The following is a 17,525-nucleotide window of genomic DNA, read 5'->3' on the forward strand; positions in this document are numbered from 1 at the left end:
CCGCCACCGCGTCCGCAGCTCATTACAAGTGAAATGCCTTCTTAGCATCAGTTTTGCGAAGTGGAAGGTCACTCTAGCTAGAGAAAAGCCTCATGCTACCGGTTCGTTTAGATAGAGCCGTGGTTGGCGCTGCAGCGAGCTAAAATGATATTTTTTTTTGTAAGCTAGAGTGACCATGTTGCAAGTAGCTGCTGCCGTGCCCTGCTGAGACATTTAACAATGTAATGTGGCTCTATTGAGTTGCCTGTCAGCAGGCACCCTTCTGGATGTCTATTTTAATGGAACTACATTCTACCATAATACGTGCCCTTAGCGGTATAGGTAATACAGGCAACAGTGGTGGACACATTCATATCTATAAATCGCCGGTTTTATAATAAAACATAGGTAGGTATACAACCCCAATAAAGCTCGTTTAAGCAAGGCTACTAATCATCATGAGAAGAATACAGGCCAGCGAAATAAGCGTTACGAATGCATGTGAATCAGTACTTGATCGTCGCCAATTCATCATCACCAGCATAAGGAGAGCCGATCTTTGGTTTCCCGTCAGTGAGTAAGACACACAGTCGCATTTATCGGAAGATGGGTCTTGGCTCAACGGTCGAGGCCCGATGGTTATCCGTGATGGATGCGGGTCATTACACGGCCTCCCTGGGTGGCAGCGCCAAGCGACATTCGCCTTAACGACTGCTCATAAACGCATCTCAAACACGCCTATTGTCCCTGTCGAACTCCAAAGATCCACCAGATATGGAAACCTATTCCAAACACTCGCACCTTAATACGATTTATTTATAGCCACTTCTTTACTGGCAAAGATACCTCGCCTTTATCGCCGACTCTTCGCCGGGTGTCCTCTCGACTGCACAGAACTTTATAGTCCTCCATCTATTTATTATTATTATCATCATACTTCTTGTATTGGTAGAGAGTGACACAGTGCCCGTGGTTTATGACTGCTAATAACTCTTTCTACCACTCCTCAACTTTATAGCACATATACGAATGTCTTGACGTATTCAATAAACTGTGGCTATTACAATACAGGTGGGTGAGTCACGCGGATGGCTGCGACGGCGATGTCAGATCCTGTTAGGGCGCTCGGACAAATTACTCCTCAACGGTTATCTAATCTGACAAGGCCATGACTACTTGTTTAAGCATCAAAATTATAAAAAATGCCGTTTAAATATTTAGAAAAAAATATAAGGCTGGCCGTAAATAAGCTCGGGTGTTGCCGGAGATGCTATCGCGGGGCAGGCAGGAAGCGCTTCAGCCCATTTAAGGGTGCATTAAAATCGAATACATCATATTTGTTTGATTTCCTAGGTCAAATTTCACCCTGTAATTATACAAGTCACCGGCCGTGGCCGAATCCTTGGCGGTTTTTGTTAAGATGCATTAATCATCTTTTTTTATTGCGAGCATGTGTTTTGGTCTCGTAAAACAGTTTTGGGGTTTTTATATTTTAATGTCTAATTTTGTTTTCGGCCGGTCCTTATGAGGTCATTAGTGTGGTGAAGTTTCGGCTGATGCATGATGTGTTATGGGCAATTTACTAAATATATCCATTTATAATGTTGTCGTATTAACATGGAAATTTATATTTTTCAGCCTATCCCACGTAATTTTGTTAAGAGCAGCGGTATATAAAGTGTGGTTATGTGTTTCCAGGCGGATGTTCCCGACGGTGCGCGTGTCGTTCGTGGGGCTGGCGGGCGGCGCGCGCTACGCCGTGCTGCTGGACGTGGTGCCGGTGGACGGCAAGCGCTACCGGTACGCGTACCACCGCTCCTCGTGGCTCGTGGCCGGCAAGGCGGACCCGCCCGCCCCCGCGCGCCTCTACCCGCACCCCGACTCGCCCTTCTCCGCCGACCAGCTGCGCAAGCAGGTCGTCTCCTTCGAGAAGGTCAAGCTCACCAACAACGAGATGGACAAAAACGGACAGGTCAGTTTATAATCTTAGTCAAACCAAACAGCTTCTGCCACCTCGGGCGCCTAAATAATTAAAAGCAAACACCCGCTGATTAAATTCCGTCGGTGTTTAGTCGTAAATTACAATAGGCAGTTGTTAGGTCCGCTGCGAGGCGATGTCGCTGCAGCGCTAAAACAAGGTGATAAAACGCTGAGCAGCCAGAATGAGCTATAAAGTGTTGAGATGAGGCGTCTGATTTACGACGCGCCCGGAGTCGCCTGCCTAACGAGCGTCGCGGCGGCAGGGTGCCGGCACTCCCCGTGTCTATACGGCCCGTAACCACATGCCTCGACATTGCTCCTAGGGTACTATGTCTCCGAATTGGCCTTTGTTTGAGCTCCGTCTAATAACTGCACGGCAGTGTTTATAGGCGCGCGTAAAGTCGATGGTGTGAACCCTCCCGGAGGCGCCTCGGTACGAAGCTTGGCTCTCAGCGGAACGTGCCGTCACAAGCTTTATAAATTATGCTCCAACGTTTAATTATATGTCGAGTTCTGAGATAATTCTATGAGTGACGACGATGCCTTCCGCGATTCTTTCCCTTTGGATAGAATTTTATTACGTGGTAGGTACTCAATGCTTACGGAATGTTTAAGTTTACACCTGAGTCATCCATTCTCCTTTGAAATATCTGTAAAATATATCTTATGTTGCAATCGGGGAAATAATGTGATCCACGGGCATCTTTTCCAATAACGAATAGTTTCATTTGAAGGCACCTCTACACTTGACTCTGCAGTCGATCTACCTAATGGTGCGAAGCCGCGTAGGCGACCAATAGGCACCAATGAGCCAGTTTCATTACTTTTTGACTTTAACATCTAAAGGGTAACGTTTTGTACACACAGCCGACGAGTTAATAAATAAGCAAGTGAAATTAATTTGGCTATGAATGCAATTTGCGTCGTTCGCGACACGGTGTGGACGCCTAAGTTTTTTTGGTATTTAAAAAAATTCACAACATTCGCTAAAGTGGAGGCGAAATTACCGGTGTCGGTGACACCTCGGGCGTCGGGTGGCGCGTAATGACGCCGGGTCGCTACAAATTGGTCGCACATGTCGAGATGTCAGCCGGCCCCGGCTACCTACCTCCGCGCTGCAGGTGCCGCGTGCAGCGCAAATGCTACCCACACACCCAACCACACAAGATCTCCCCGACCACCTAAACCAAACCACACTAAAGCTCCAACTACACTGGCCATAACATTTTTGCTGTCCCCCCATTTGACAGCTAAGGACAAGTAAATAGTAACATACCAGTAGCTTTTCTGCAAATTGATTTCCCTGATGAGAGGTAAATTTAAAGTCATTAAAGAAATTAATCATAATCACTTATGGTGTCAGCTGTCAGGTTTTATAAAGCTTCGATTAAAATGTCGAGATACCGCCGGCTCTGGACGTTGTCTGTGCTACGAGTGCAGTCTCCCCTGCTGTTATGTTTATTTTTGCTGCAAATTGAGGTTTACAAAAAAACTAATTACGCCGGTTAAATTGTTTTATAATAATATAATAATGTAAGTTCAACCAGCCTATGTTAAATGATTAACGGAAGGGTGGATATTGGATAACTACCTTTACAAATTAGATTCTATATAAGTAAGTTTAAGCTGATTATTACACGCACGCATATACTCAGCCAAGAATTAATAAGTTTGTATTTTTACTTTAAATAGCTGGGTATATTATAAACAAACTAATAAAGTTTACGGCATCACATCATCTGAGTACACAAATGTGAGTGCAATGACGGGGCCAGCGGCGCGGAACGTCTGGAGGCGGGCCGCGTGATGGATGGCGGCCGAGTACATGAGTACATAGCCGTACTCTCGTGTAGACCTGCCCTAATTGGCGCCTACTGCTGATGAAATAGAAAGGTGAACAGGAAGGTGGAAATGCAATCATTTTGGGTCACACAAACATAATTCTACGAGTGAACCTATATTTATTTAAGAACTAAAACTGAATTACCGCATGTATACAAAACTTAATACCTACAACATTTTCAGCAACTGTTTTCTCTTATGTTTCAGTCTAATTAGCATCAGATTTCAGAACCCCACAAAAACCTTCCTGCGTAAATGCTAATCAGATTTCCTCAAATAGAATTCCGCCGGAATTCTACCAACAAGTCATTAATCAGAATACAGAGTAGCTGGTCAGCTATTACTTGGTATATGCTAGGTAAACACCGTTAATAGCTGGTACATTTCACGTACCACTAACAATGTACCAGATCACACCACGCTATTTGGCAATGGAACGACCGGAGCCGGGGGACTCCTATTTGTATGGAATCAACTTCAAACAAACTTTGTATTTTGAGCAACTAACCTGTGCCAAAGCTTGTGTCATACTACTTCTCAGTATTTACTAAGTACTACAACTACATATACCATACCAAAATATGTGTATGTATAGGTAGATATATCTACAGTGATATTTGTTATACACTTAATTGAATTAAATTACCTAAAAACAATAATAAAATGATAAATTGTGGGATTATCCAGCACTCGAGCAGTATTAAAAATGGCGGCCGGTTCGGAAGCAGCCGCGCGGGATGCGTGCCCCAAAGAATTCGTGTTTAATTGTGAAACAAAAACTCCATGAAACCGACAAATTAATCATGGGAGTGCGGCTCAAGTGGCCGTATTTGACTAATATTCGAATAACTTTCTGCATTCGTGAGCCTTGTAATTTGCTTTGAGAATGAACGCCGTTCTGACGTAGTTTGATACATGGTGTTGCGTTGCGTACAATGTACAATGCTTTCTATGTGGCTTTAATTGAATAGTATACTGTGTGAGTAGTGTGTACCTATGTGGTCGCTTTATAAATCAATGAAGCAATAACAGTGTAGTCTAACCTCAGATGTATTATTTACATGTTTAACGCTCTAACGCCTCACGTTGCGGTCAAACATGAGCTTTCAGGTTGTGTCGCGGTACTCGCGGTGCAAATACACAGGTCAAAATATGATGTTACAACATCCATACCAGTAGATTTTATTGGGTATTTTGTTGCATACAGAGCACCCTGTAATAGGTCAGTTAAAGAACTTCAAATGTTTTGTGTTCCTATTCTAGTTGGAACAATCAGGTCAGAAACATTGAAATGTTGGGAACATGAGAACGGTCGCACGAAAGCGTTGCGCTGACAGGCTAGGTATAAGGCATTATGCTATGCCGACGTAGTGGCAAGCAGCTTTTTACATGTATTCATATTGAGTGTTTTTATTGCGGTAAAATAGGTAAGTGCATACCTTTAGTTAAGTCATGAGCTCAATATCAATGAGCATTAAGTAGATTTCAGTCAAACACAAAAAAAACAGTTATTACAAGTATTCAGTACTTATCATGAACCAAAAAATACAAGTTGTTGCATAAGTAGTATACTTCCTGCGAATTTATGGAACATATTTATTCTATCATTTTTACAACAGTATGTTTAAAGAAAACTGGTAATTCAGTTTCAGTTGCATTCCACTGCAGTCAGAACATGAATGCTATTTACCATTACCAAGCCATTATACTACAAAGGGCCAATAATGCGTAACTTCAACAAGATTAAAAACCTCATAAATTCGTGGCAAATAAAAACCCGCGCATAACGAAAAGGAAGCTCGTAAATCGATTGTCGTGTTAGCGAGTTTTTAGCCCCTATTTATATATTCATGCGATATCAATAAGCGAAATTAATTCACTATTATATGCGTAGCGTTGCGTTACGTGCAGCGGAGTGTTATCTATAAATCAACGTTATTTCAACGTTGAATAAAATAGCGTCAGAGTCCCGCCAATTCTATGTTACAAGTAGATTACGAAGTCATATTTGGCATTGTATTTTTTCAGAATAGCTTTCACACGCACTCTTGGCTACAAAGAACTAATGATGGCCGTTCAACATGATTTATGAACCGCGTTTTGACCGTTTACCAAAATAACAAGAATGATTAAAGCCACGTAATACGGCTGGTCTAGTAATTATAAGGCTATTTCCTTGAAGTAGAAATGTGAGCAACTATTGTTGAGAATTAATGAGCTGAGTTTTGTGAATTCCTTTCTCTTTATTTATATGTTACATTATCTAAATATTTTAATATGCATCGTAAAAGTGAGTTCTGTATGCGTGTTATGCCAGATGTCAACGCCGAAGGTGTTAACGGAATGCGGATTCTTATTGGACAGTTCCCATCCAATCACTTCTCAATGTTAATATTAAAACGTAGGTTAATTCATATTTTTTACATAGTTCTAAAACTGATTAACGCGAATCTGAAAATATTGGAAATTACATAAATTTTGGATGTATTTATTGTACTTTGCTATACTTATGCTGTACATTTTCATGATGTATGCTTTCGATTATATTGATGTTATATTGATCATTGTATAACGTAGATCATGCTCATAGTTATAAGCATAATTTGATATTATTGGGCTTATTTTAAATTATAAGAGAATCAGTGCACGTGCGCGGGAGGAACAGTCCGGTCCGACGCTGGAGCTCACGCGAGCCGCCGCCGCCGCCGCCGCCGCGGGCCACACAGACACTTCACCATCATTTATACCATTTATTACACCAAGAATTACCTCGTTACACTCGCAGAACTAGGCTCTCCCGTACTACTGCATTGCCACCAATTATTATGCACTTACCATGTGTGCATAGCGGCGATCAGCTCGTTTGCGGAATGGTGGCCCACTTTTTCTCCCGCGCGGCGATTACCCGTTACATTCCATCCATCAGCGCCGGTTATCGCAATTTTTCACATCGAAAGCGCTGGATGTGAGCTAATAGCGATCATTAGCCAAAAAGCCGATCACATTAGCGAGGTTGTCGTGCGCTTTAACGATGACGCCGTCGCACGTTGCGCGTTGCTACAGGGCTACAGGCCACGGGCAGCGCAACGGTCCCATTAATAATCCGCATCGATTTATAGCGCTGCATCAAAGAAATACAAGCCAATAAAATTTAATAAAACCCTCAGCGCGCCGTCCTGTTACTCGTCTTAATGAACAACGACGCACATTAATTCCGAACAATCATCTGCGTTTTTAATTGCTGTTTATATTTTTCACGTCGTTAACGTGTTTGGAGATAAGGTGATTACAAAAACAAACTAGCTAGACAGGTGATTGTGAGGTAGTGGATATGCGTAATTAATAAGTTTTCCGTGGACGGTGGAGTCCCACTGTGCGCCGTGGGGATTCTACTTGGACCCAGCGGGGTCACTCTCTAAATCGATGAACGAACGAACAAAAATGTTCATGTAATCGTCACGCTAAATACACCGAGATAGAGCCTTTCCAATCCTCGTTCGTTCGTTCATCGATAGAGTGACCCCAGAAGAACATGAGTGGAGCACACCTAGGGCCAAGGAACTCACCAAACTTGTTAAGTGATAATGCTAACGACACCTGATGACCTAAATAATAATCTTAATATTGATAAATATTAATATGCTGATTGATTGGACCAGTTTTCACAAAATAAAGGTAAATATTTAAACGACGTCCTCCAGGTATCTTTCTATGACCGTCTACACCTAAGTCCTACATTTATATTTAAATGTTAAATTATAAAGATAGCGACGAACTATATGGAGTTTTTAATTAAATATAAATATAATATAAATATAAATCATAAACTGTAAATACCTTTAGTTCCATCAGTTGTAAATATTATAGAGAGGTATTATTATAGTATGTAGTAAATTAGTAATATCAGTTCCAGTATTTAACTATGTAGAGGTAATCCTATTTATGTGGATTCATTAACAGTTAACACACTTGCAAAATGCCAAGGTTTTTTAACACCCGTCTCTACATCGGCAACAACGATTGCCTTTAAAAATTATTTCGTTTTTCATATTTATTGCGCTATAAAGGTCTCGGATTCGTATCCCCGAGGTTAAGGCCCGTGTACACTGTACGGAAACGCCGGGTGTTATGTACTGTTAATATTTAATGTGTTTATTGGCTATAATGGCCCCTTCATAATAATGCGTCCTGCCGGACTGTTCTGTAACAAGTATACCTTGCGTTTTTATAACGGTTGAGGAGTTTACTGGAATATTACAACCAATAGACCGCTTGTTTTATTCCTTTTGATTATGCTATTAAGTTATTGTAAATATAGTCTTAGTCAAGCAAAAATATTATAGGCGCTTCTCCAAATCTTATCAATTTCAATAATATGTGAACAATTCATGTTAATTTAGATATTGAAATACTTCAATGAGCCTACGATGTTTCTTTACAGAATCCTTGGCAGTTTTCAATGGCAATTTCAAAAACACAATCTAATAAGTTGTAAATGGGCACGATTAGCCCTTGAACAAAGATTACGCTGCACAATTACAAGGCATTAAGTACATACATACGTGCATAATAAGCATTGGCGTGCTTAGTGCGAGATGCTTAGTGATTATTTGCAGTGCGCAGATGGTCGGTAATCACTAGGTGAAGCGACAGACGGTTTTGCGCCGGACGGTCCGCTGACAATATAATGTATAGTTGGTTTTTTAGCACTTATGACTCCCAGTAAAATTAAACTGGTTGCATACATTGACTAATACGTTCTGCGGTATTATAACGCGGCACAGTAGTAGGTATTTGTATAAAACTTAAGGTCTGTAATAAATAATAATATACTTCGTTAGCGTTGACGTAAACTTAAAACTTCATGCGCAAACATAATAAATCTTAAAGTTATTTATTGAAACACATAACTTATCTTTCTGTAAATTGATTACCATTTTTGTCATAGTGAAGCGTTTTCCCATAACCAGTGTAGGAATGTGGTCTAGTGAACGCTGAGGGCAGGTTGCACGCATTGTATGCAAATACCGGCGCCCCCACCGCTTAACAACCGAGGTGATCCCACAGACTTATGACGCTCCAGCGTCATCGGGACGTGATTGTCACTGATAGCACACTGCGTATTTATCACGCTGGTAATGATACCACCGAGCTGGGGTGCTACTCTTACTTGGCCAAGTTTCGGAGAGCTGTCAAGCAATCGGTGTGTTTCATGCGAGGAGATAGGGTCGTGATTAGTGCAACAGATTCTCGGTAAGCTGGAGTAGTCCCCCGGAAGGTCCGCAGTGTCCGCACGCCTCGCGGGGGGCGCTCGGCGCGACATCGCATTTCTCACTTCAATTTGTTGTGTTGGTTTTCTTATTCCATCGCCTCACTTCATTTCGATCGGAGGTCATTTTTTTAATAATTCAATCGCGTTTTCTTTTTGTGATTCCGAGGTGACGTTTATCGAGGCTCCCCGGGCACGCAGCAGACCTCTCGTTAAACGACGATTTACCACTTTTTCATTCGACTCCCGATGTCACTGTTTTTACGAGCGAGTATGTATTTTATTTTGGTATCGTATTTACAACCATTGATATTATGACGGACGTTCGGGTGTGTGCATCTATTTTTACTACATACATGTGTAGTTCAAGAGGTAACGACTTATCAGCTTACAAGCGCATAAAGTATACTTTAATTGGGGACTATTCTGTAACGATATTAAAATAAAGCTAAGAGGTATAAACATCACGACCAAAATGAATAATGATAGTGTTTCGTCGTAACAGAATACATTTGTGTGGCTACTACAAACACGTTTATTGTTTATTTATTTAAATTGTCAACAAAGGATTATTTATCGTTTTCGTTAACAATTTGCCCGTTAGATGGAGTCAAGAGAGCCATTCGTCATTATTACTAACGTGACTTTTTTATGGTATTTAGAAGATTAGGTCTGCTTTGGATAAAAATTAGGAGTTTTCATTTAAAATTATAAATATTATAAGCAGATAAATATTTACTTAAGAATCAAAATATGAATATGAAATTGAATTAAATATACCTAGCTACTAAAATTTTAATCTGACGTTTTCAAATTTAGCATAGACAACATTTAACCTTTGACACACTGGTAAGTTTCAGGAATTTATTGGAAAAGAACGTAAGTACCTAGGTACCTAAACTATGCACAATGGTATTTGTTATTAATAGGTACTATTTTAATTTAAAATGAAGGCAAAAACATTGTTTTCATACTGGCTATAGGAAAATATTAAAATTACACTGCCGGGCAATGAAATAGTTCCACCCACAAAATGCCGACAAACACCTTAATATCTCCTAAGATATAGAACCTAGATTCATGAATTAAAAAGTTTAATGAAATATAGTTTATTATGCAAACATTTTTAAATGCAAACTCTTTTTAATAGTGTTATTTTCGAAGCCATGGACAAAACAAGATAAGAAGCAAAATTTTTGGGTTTGAAAGTTTAGGAAAACATTTGCTTCGTTTTTAGTTTTGCTTTTTATTTCATTCTTTTTTTGTCGTTGTGAAATAATTATGAAATTGTAAAGTCTTGCGGCTCTCGTACCCATAAATCACGCCTGTATCACGCGAGGATTGTGCGAGAATCATCACCATGGTGGACATGGGAACCAGCCAAAGAAATGCGGTAAGAATAATGGGCGTGACTCATACTACTGTACGACGAGTGATCTAAAGGTTTAGGGAGACTGGATTAAACTTGAGAAGACCAGGTACTGGCAAGCCAAGGTGCACAACAGTCCGAAAAGATCGATTCACTGCGGAAATCATGTTAAGAAATCGACATCAGACGGGAGTAGCCGTTCAACAACAACTTCTACAAGTTCGAAGGGAGCCAATAAATAGAAGAACAGTCAGGAGACGTCTTGCCGAAAGAAGATTAAAGCATTACAAGCCAGCAAATGGCCCAAAACTGGAACGGCATCATAAAGTTGCCCGATTGCGATACGCCCGTAATCATACAGTATGGGGTGAGGACAAATGGGGCAGAGTGATGTTCTCAGATGAGTCATAATTCATGCTGTACCATCGTGATGGGAGGAAAAGAGTATACCGACAACCAGGAGAACATTTTTCACAAGTATGTTTTGAAGAAAAAGTGGCACACGTCGGAGGCAGTTTTCGCGTGCGGGTGGGCATCTCTGCAGAGGGTCCAACAGCGTTAGTTCCGATCGAGAACGGGAACCTAACTACTGTGAGATACATCAATGAGGTCCTCAATGAACATGCTGGTCCGTTTTTGGCCAATATGGGCGTGAATGCAATGTTCATGCACGATAATACACGGGCGCACACTGCTCAAGTTGTAAATGAGTATCTTCATGACGTAGGAATCCACAAAATGGAGTGGCCTGCAAGGAGCCCCGGTTTTAAATCCCATTGAGCTTGCTTGGGACGAGCTCGACAGAACTGTGAAAGACCGAGTTCCACCTCCAATTACACTTCGTGGCTTGAAAGACGCGCTCATCAAAGAATGGGAGAACATTCCTCAGCATATGCTGAGGAATCTGGTATTCAGAATGCCCAATCGCGTAGAAGCTGTATTGAGAGCACGTCGAGGAAACACCAAGTACTGAGTTATCAAAATACCACGTTTACACCTAATAAACGCATAATTAGAGATTTTGTTTTATTTGTCAAATGCCCCATTTTTGAAAAACATTTAATTTAAGTTTTTATTACAATATTTAAGTTTTTACATGGGAATATTCTGATGCGCAATTAAATATTCTTCAATCTTGCAGAAGGCGTCATTAAGCTAGCATTTTCCGTTTAGGAGTAATTTGATGTTATATCAGTGGAACTATTTCATTGCCCGGCAGTGTAATATACGTACAGTGATATAATGTGCAACTATTTAAACATAATTCGGTATAAATATATTGCTGACTTACTTTCATTAGTAGGCTAAATAATATTTTACAAACTATCATAATTTAAAGTCAGGTAACTTTGTCTGCGCGAGTGTACCGCCCACGCATCAAATTTTATATTGAATTTGGTGATATCTCTAATGTAATATAGGCGCGTGCTACTATTTGCATAACCAAATCTTGTTTCTATTCACTTTTCCGGTTTAATTCCTATTAAAAATTATGATAAAAAAACTGTGAGCTTTCAAGAAATACCTAGTGGGCATTTAGATGACTAAATGGGTGTCACACGCGTGTCAAATGTTCAGAGAATATTAATTTAATGGAAGACTTGATGTTTATTAACAATTCGGGAGTTATGAAACCGATAAATAAAAAGTCAATTTTGTCTTAAAGCTAACTTTTAACAAAATATCTCAACTATAATTTCTAGAAGAAAGATAATACGAAAGGTCTTAATAATGTTAATGTGATAGGATTCTGTGCCACTTTACTGGTTTAAGGAGATTAAGTGTGTATCAGAATTGGACGTGGTCAATAAAATTGGACATCTTTATGGACATTGATGAAATAGTCGGTCATTCGTCATCATTAGTCCCCGACCGGCGGCGGTGTGGTCGCGCTGCGCCGGGGTATTTACATACCTCATGACGCTTTTAAACATGGCAAGCCAACCTATAAGCCAATAGTACTGTATTACGTATATACGTATTATGTAGTATACTGTTAGTATGAATCTATAGAGACATAGATGCATTAATTGCTTTGAAATTTTAAGCCTTATTTACTTTATCCATCTGTAACCTACAAATACATTTTCGTCGCCTAATCAACTACTTACTGTAAATATTAAAAACCAAACAATGCAATTTACGCCAAGTTGAGTTTGAGATGGTTGGAGTTGGTACTTACAACAAGCATATAGCGCAGTGTCGTGGCTGGTAAATCTAAACTGCCTGACTTATTGGGAACAGATTAGTCAAATTTTCATCGGCCTGCAAGTACGTATACCTATTTGTGCTAGATTGATCGGCCGGGCCCGGGCGTGGAAGCGACAAGCCGCGCTAATCCGCCCTCATCCGCTAATCGCGACATCGACGCGCCATTGACGGCCTGTCGCGAGTGTCGCGCCGGATGACGACTACATTTATATTTTAAAGCGTATTTTACGAAACGATCTGGTGCCAAAACAAAACGGTTCGGGATTTGTTTGTGGCTCGTGTTGAGATCTACCGGCTACGGTTGCCAGTGCCACTAAAAACAATCAGTAGGTAAGTAAGTGATTAAAATAACCAACGTAATAAAAGGTAATTTTTACTGCGCGTGTTATAATTTTGTGTTTGTGTGATTCCGTATTATTGAAATGAATGTGTGGATATGCTTATTAATACTTAAACAAAATTTAACTAGTCTACACGTTAAACATTACAAAAAAAATAAACATAATAGTAGAGTACTTAATAATAAAAAAATGTTACCCTCAAAACTAAACAGTCAACCTAAGAAATAATTATAAAGTTGATATTTTCCATCAGCCCTTTTCACTTACACACTCTACAAGCAGCTCTTTGTTTGCGCCAAAGTAACTCAAAATACGTGTTGTCAGTTGAGCGGTCGCGAGGCATCTGCCCCCTCCCCCCGCCGCCGCCCGGCCCCCGCCCCTCCCACCGCCCCCACCGCGACCTATCTCGCCCGTCACCGCAACCCATATGCTACCCTACTACTCAGATATTAAAGATTGATATTGCCTGCTGATTGCGGTGAGCGCCCGGTGGGTTGAACTAAGCCGCTTTCCCCCGTGTCCCCTTTTCTGATGTACACGTTCTGTCTCATGGCTTGGAGGTGGCAGTTTGTGCAACAATTGCAGAATATTTCAGATGATAGACATAAGACATTAAGACAGTGTTAAAAAATCTCGTGGGAAAAAGGACCATCATAACTTTATATTTTGTATAAATCGTAAACATGTAAAAACACATATTAGCAGTAATAAAGGCAAAAGTGATACATGGGGTACTACATTATTCATTCGGGCGATAATATTTCATTAAGGCGCGGGCAGGTGTCGAAATTAGAGGAGTAATAATGACTGTAACCACGCCTACTGTTCCAAATTTAAATCTTATCTGCGACCGGTTATTAGTGACCCGTAGATGTTAGTAACATCTCGGTAGGTGAGGTCCAAGGGACGCTGGATTATAATCTATTGATTATAGTATTGGAGATCGTAGTTAAAATGAATGGGCTGTGGATTTGTTGAAATACAATTGATTATAGCTTATATTGTAATTATCAAAGGTGTTTAAAATAAATATAGGGTAAGTGTAGTGTTTACTAGAAAACAGATTTTGATGGTGGTTTTTTTTGCTACGCCGTCTATGCTACGCCGGTGCTACGGCGCGGCGTAGCATAAATAATAAAGCTCGTAAATCGTAGCATACAAATTTATTTATTTTGTTCCTGGTTAAAACTCCAACTCATTTCCAATTGATGACACAGGAAGTGAATAAAATACAAAAAAGTACCTAGGCATATATTTACAGAAGGATACTTATGTAAGAGCATATAAGTAGAGTCTTATTTACATAAAGAAGCAAATTAACTCTTAGAGAAAGCCCAGAGCGTGTGGCAATTCAAGCTGAGTGTAAATTAAAAATGTAGTAGACGTACATTAATTAATTTACAGACAGTAATTATCTCATCAGACAGTGGAAGCGTACTGACAATTTGCCGCCATACCAGTCAGCGGGTCGTTCCCTACGCATGCACTATGTGAAAGCTTATCGAGAGCTTTTGCTTTAGCTTCACCGTAAAATGGATACATTGGGGAATTAATTTGCATCCTATTCAATAGCTAATAATAATATTTTGTAATAGGATTGGTCATGCCCTCTTTGATATAAAAATATCAATGCGCGTATCAAAATGAAAGAGTTGGCTGAATATAACTCGAAAAATAATAGTTTAAACAAGTGTTACTATTATGCCCTTAAAACAGGAGATTTTATAAAAATAACAACATCGGGAAGAATGTTTTTACACTCACGGGCAAAGAAACAGTTCCACTTTACGAAATGCAGACAACAGATGACCCTATCTTTTCTAAACATTTAATGGCAAATGCGAATAAAATATTTACTATTTTAGTAGGTAATATTCTGATGCACCGTTTAATGTACTTACATATTGCAGAAGGCGTCATAGTTAGTTTTTTTCTTTTAGGAGTATTTTCGTTATTTCTCAATGGAAATTTTTCATTGTCCGTGAGTCTACAAATAAAATTGTGTATCAATGTAAAACAGACGGCCGTTATCGCGAGTCACATCGCTATAGTAGGTACTACGCGACGGCCGTCCCGACACTAATTAATTACTGCGCTATCATTGAGAAATCACCTCACCCACTTAATAATACACCCCAAAATATTATAAATGTTACCTACTAATGATTAATAAGAAGTTTTTTGTATCTTCTTTTAGACTATATTCTTACCCTTGAAATTATTTGAGACGTGTTCCTTTCGACTAGAGCAATAGTGATGAGTTTTCAGGAAAGAATGTAATAAATCGCTGATATTAGTTATTATATTTATTGATAGTCACTTAAATAAGTAGGCAATAACAAATAGAGTCAAGATAAGAGATATTTTATGCTACTTACGAAATTGCATACTTAAAATAGCATATTGCTATTATTGTTCGTACGGCCACATAACTTTAGAAACATCTGTCTCCTCTCACTTTGTGTTGTTTTGCATAATCCTCCGTTATTGTATATTTTGACCCCTTCTTCGATTCTAACATGTGTGTTTCCACAACAGCTTTATATTAAACTCACAATGTTTTCTCAACGAGTACAACAAGAATCTAATAGGATTATGAGAATCCAATTGAATCTAATTAGACGTTTTAAGTTTTCAGGTTATTTTTTTCAAGTTGGATTAGGGCATTTATGTAATGATCCCACATTAAGAATTATGCTACAATAATATTTGGCTTTTACTACGTCTGAATGGTTCCCGGTACAGTGATAATGATAATTTATACCACAACTATTCATCAAATCAAAATAAGTTGCCCCTTCTAATCCAATAAGAAACCCAATCACCACACTGACAAGTCCTTCACTTCTCCAGATCGTGCTGAACTCGATGCACCGGTACCAGCCGCGGATCCACCTGGTGAAGGTCCGGGAAGGCTCCGGGCCCATCACCGACCTGGCGCAGGAGCAGCATCGGACTTTCGTGTTCCCGGAGACGGTGTTCACCGCCGTCACCGCCTACCAGAACCAACTCATCACCAAGCTGAAGATCGACTCCAATCCCTTCGCGAAGGGCTTTCGGGATTCCTCGCGGCTAACTGACTTTGATAGGTGAGTTCTTCATGATTATGGGAATCCAATCGTGTATAGTGTTGGCCTTTGGTAGAAAGCATCGTATTATACTGATAACGGCTTTTCTCATCCAACCGCTACTGGCTGCATGTCTAAAGCACGGTAGGTTTTGCTATTTCCACTGGCCGCCTACTTCTAAACGGAATAGCTAATGTCCTCGCGAAACAGATAGTTTGATTGATAAAGTTAGAATAAATTTAATATACCTACACCTACGTACTAGTTTTAATACATTAATTAAACTGTTCTTATTGTGATACCAAAAGATATTCACAGCCCGAAAATCTCAGTTTCTAATGGACACATTTTCACTTTTACGATGCAAAAGAATGGTCTACGGTGAGCCTAAAGCGAAGTGCGAGGTTCGTAGCCGGCAGGCAGGTTGATAAATTGGCAGGTTATTAGCAACAGTTGAAAGGCATTAGGCCGGCTGCCCTGCAATTTGCCGGCGAGCCAGCTCCAACATGAATAAAAGATTAAAAACGCGCCTTCCCCTGCCTCTGATTGTTCGGGAATTTCGAGATACGCAGCGCTTGATCGCGAGAGCTGATCGACCGCACAGCCTGTTATCATTTTTGTAATCGATTTTGCCGAATATCGAGATAAAACGCTTTCGCGCTGTGCAAGATTGTGGTTCATTATGAAGATTAGTTAAAGATACTTCACTAAGTTTCAGTATCCGCCTAGTCGAAGTTGATATCGATATTTCTTCTGACTAGGTGCCAATATTGTTTATTGTTGAAGACTAATTAATTAATATGTGCATCTAAAGCAGGCAAAGTAGACTAATGACATTGTTAATAACACAGACTTATTGAATCACATAAAAACAATAGCCGATTAGACACAAAGTAATAAGAGTTAACAACTGTATTTAATTGACGTCTAGTTATTTCAGATAGATTCCAAAGTCGTAAAATACAATGTTGCCCAACACTAGCCTCGCATCGCAGTTTCCAAGTAATGCCGTAGTTGTAAAGCTGCGTAATGATGTTCTGCACACGGCGTGTATCGATAAACTGTTATAAGTAGCTACAGCGACATGTCCGCTGCACGGACCGTGGGAACTGTATCAGCATTGTTTCAAGCGGCTCGACAACCTACCTTAAAATATAATAATTTTCATTATCGTAAAAACCCTTTAAGAAGCGACTCATTAAGCTTTTGTTTAAAACAATTTCCAATTACACCGCCGGCTGTCAATTACTCAATGCTCTTCCAATTTTTTACATATTCGAAGAAAGAATTTGCCGAAGGGCATACGAAAATGTTAGTTCGCAAGGGCGTTTTCACAATCCCGGCGGAGAGCGGTGCGGGGCGCGGGGCGGCTGGGAGCGCGATCGCGTGGAAACAGCCTCACGTCATCAGAGCCGGCGGCCCGCGGCGGCGGCGCGCGTAATCACAGGGCCCGACGCTTATTATGC

At 40.2% G+C, this 17,525-nt stretch overlaps 1 protein-coding gene across 1 annotated transcript in view; it reads left to right on the forward strand.

Moving 5' to 3' along the window:
* Window positions 1-17,525, forward strand: part of LOC105385909 (T-box protein H15) — a 59,273-nt gene that overhangs the window by 36,469 nt on the left and 5,279 nt on the right. The window contains exons 4-5 of the mRNA XM_011556362.3: window positions 1,678-1,951; window positions 15,845-16,080. Of these exons, the coding sequence (XP_011554664.3) occupies window positions 1,678-1,951; window positions 15,845-16,080 (510 nt within the window). The remainder of the gene's footprint in view (window positions 1-1,677; window positions 1,952-15,844; window positions 16,081-17,525) is intronic.

The sequence above is a fragment of the Plutella xylostella genome, chromosome 4 (assembly GCF_932276165.1).
Source record: "Plutella xylostella chromosome 4, ilPluXylo3.1, whole genome shotgun sequence".
In the NCBI taxonomy this organism is placed as follows: Eukaryota; Metazoa; Arthropoda; class Insecta; order Lepidoptera; family Plutellidae; genus Plutella; species Plutella xylostella.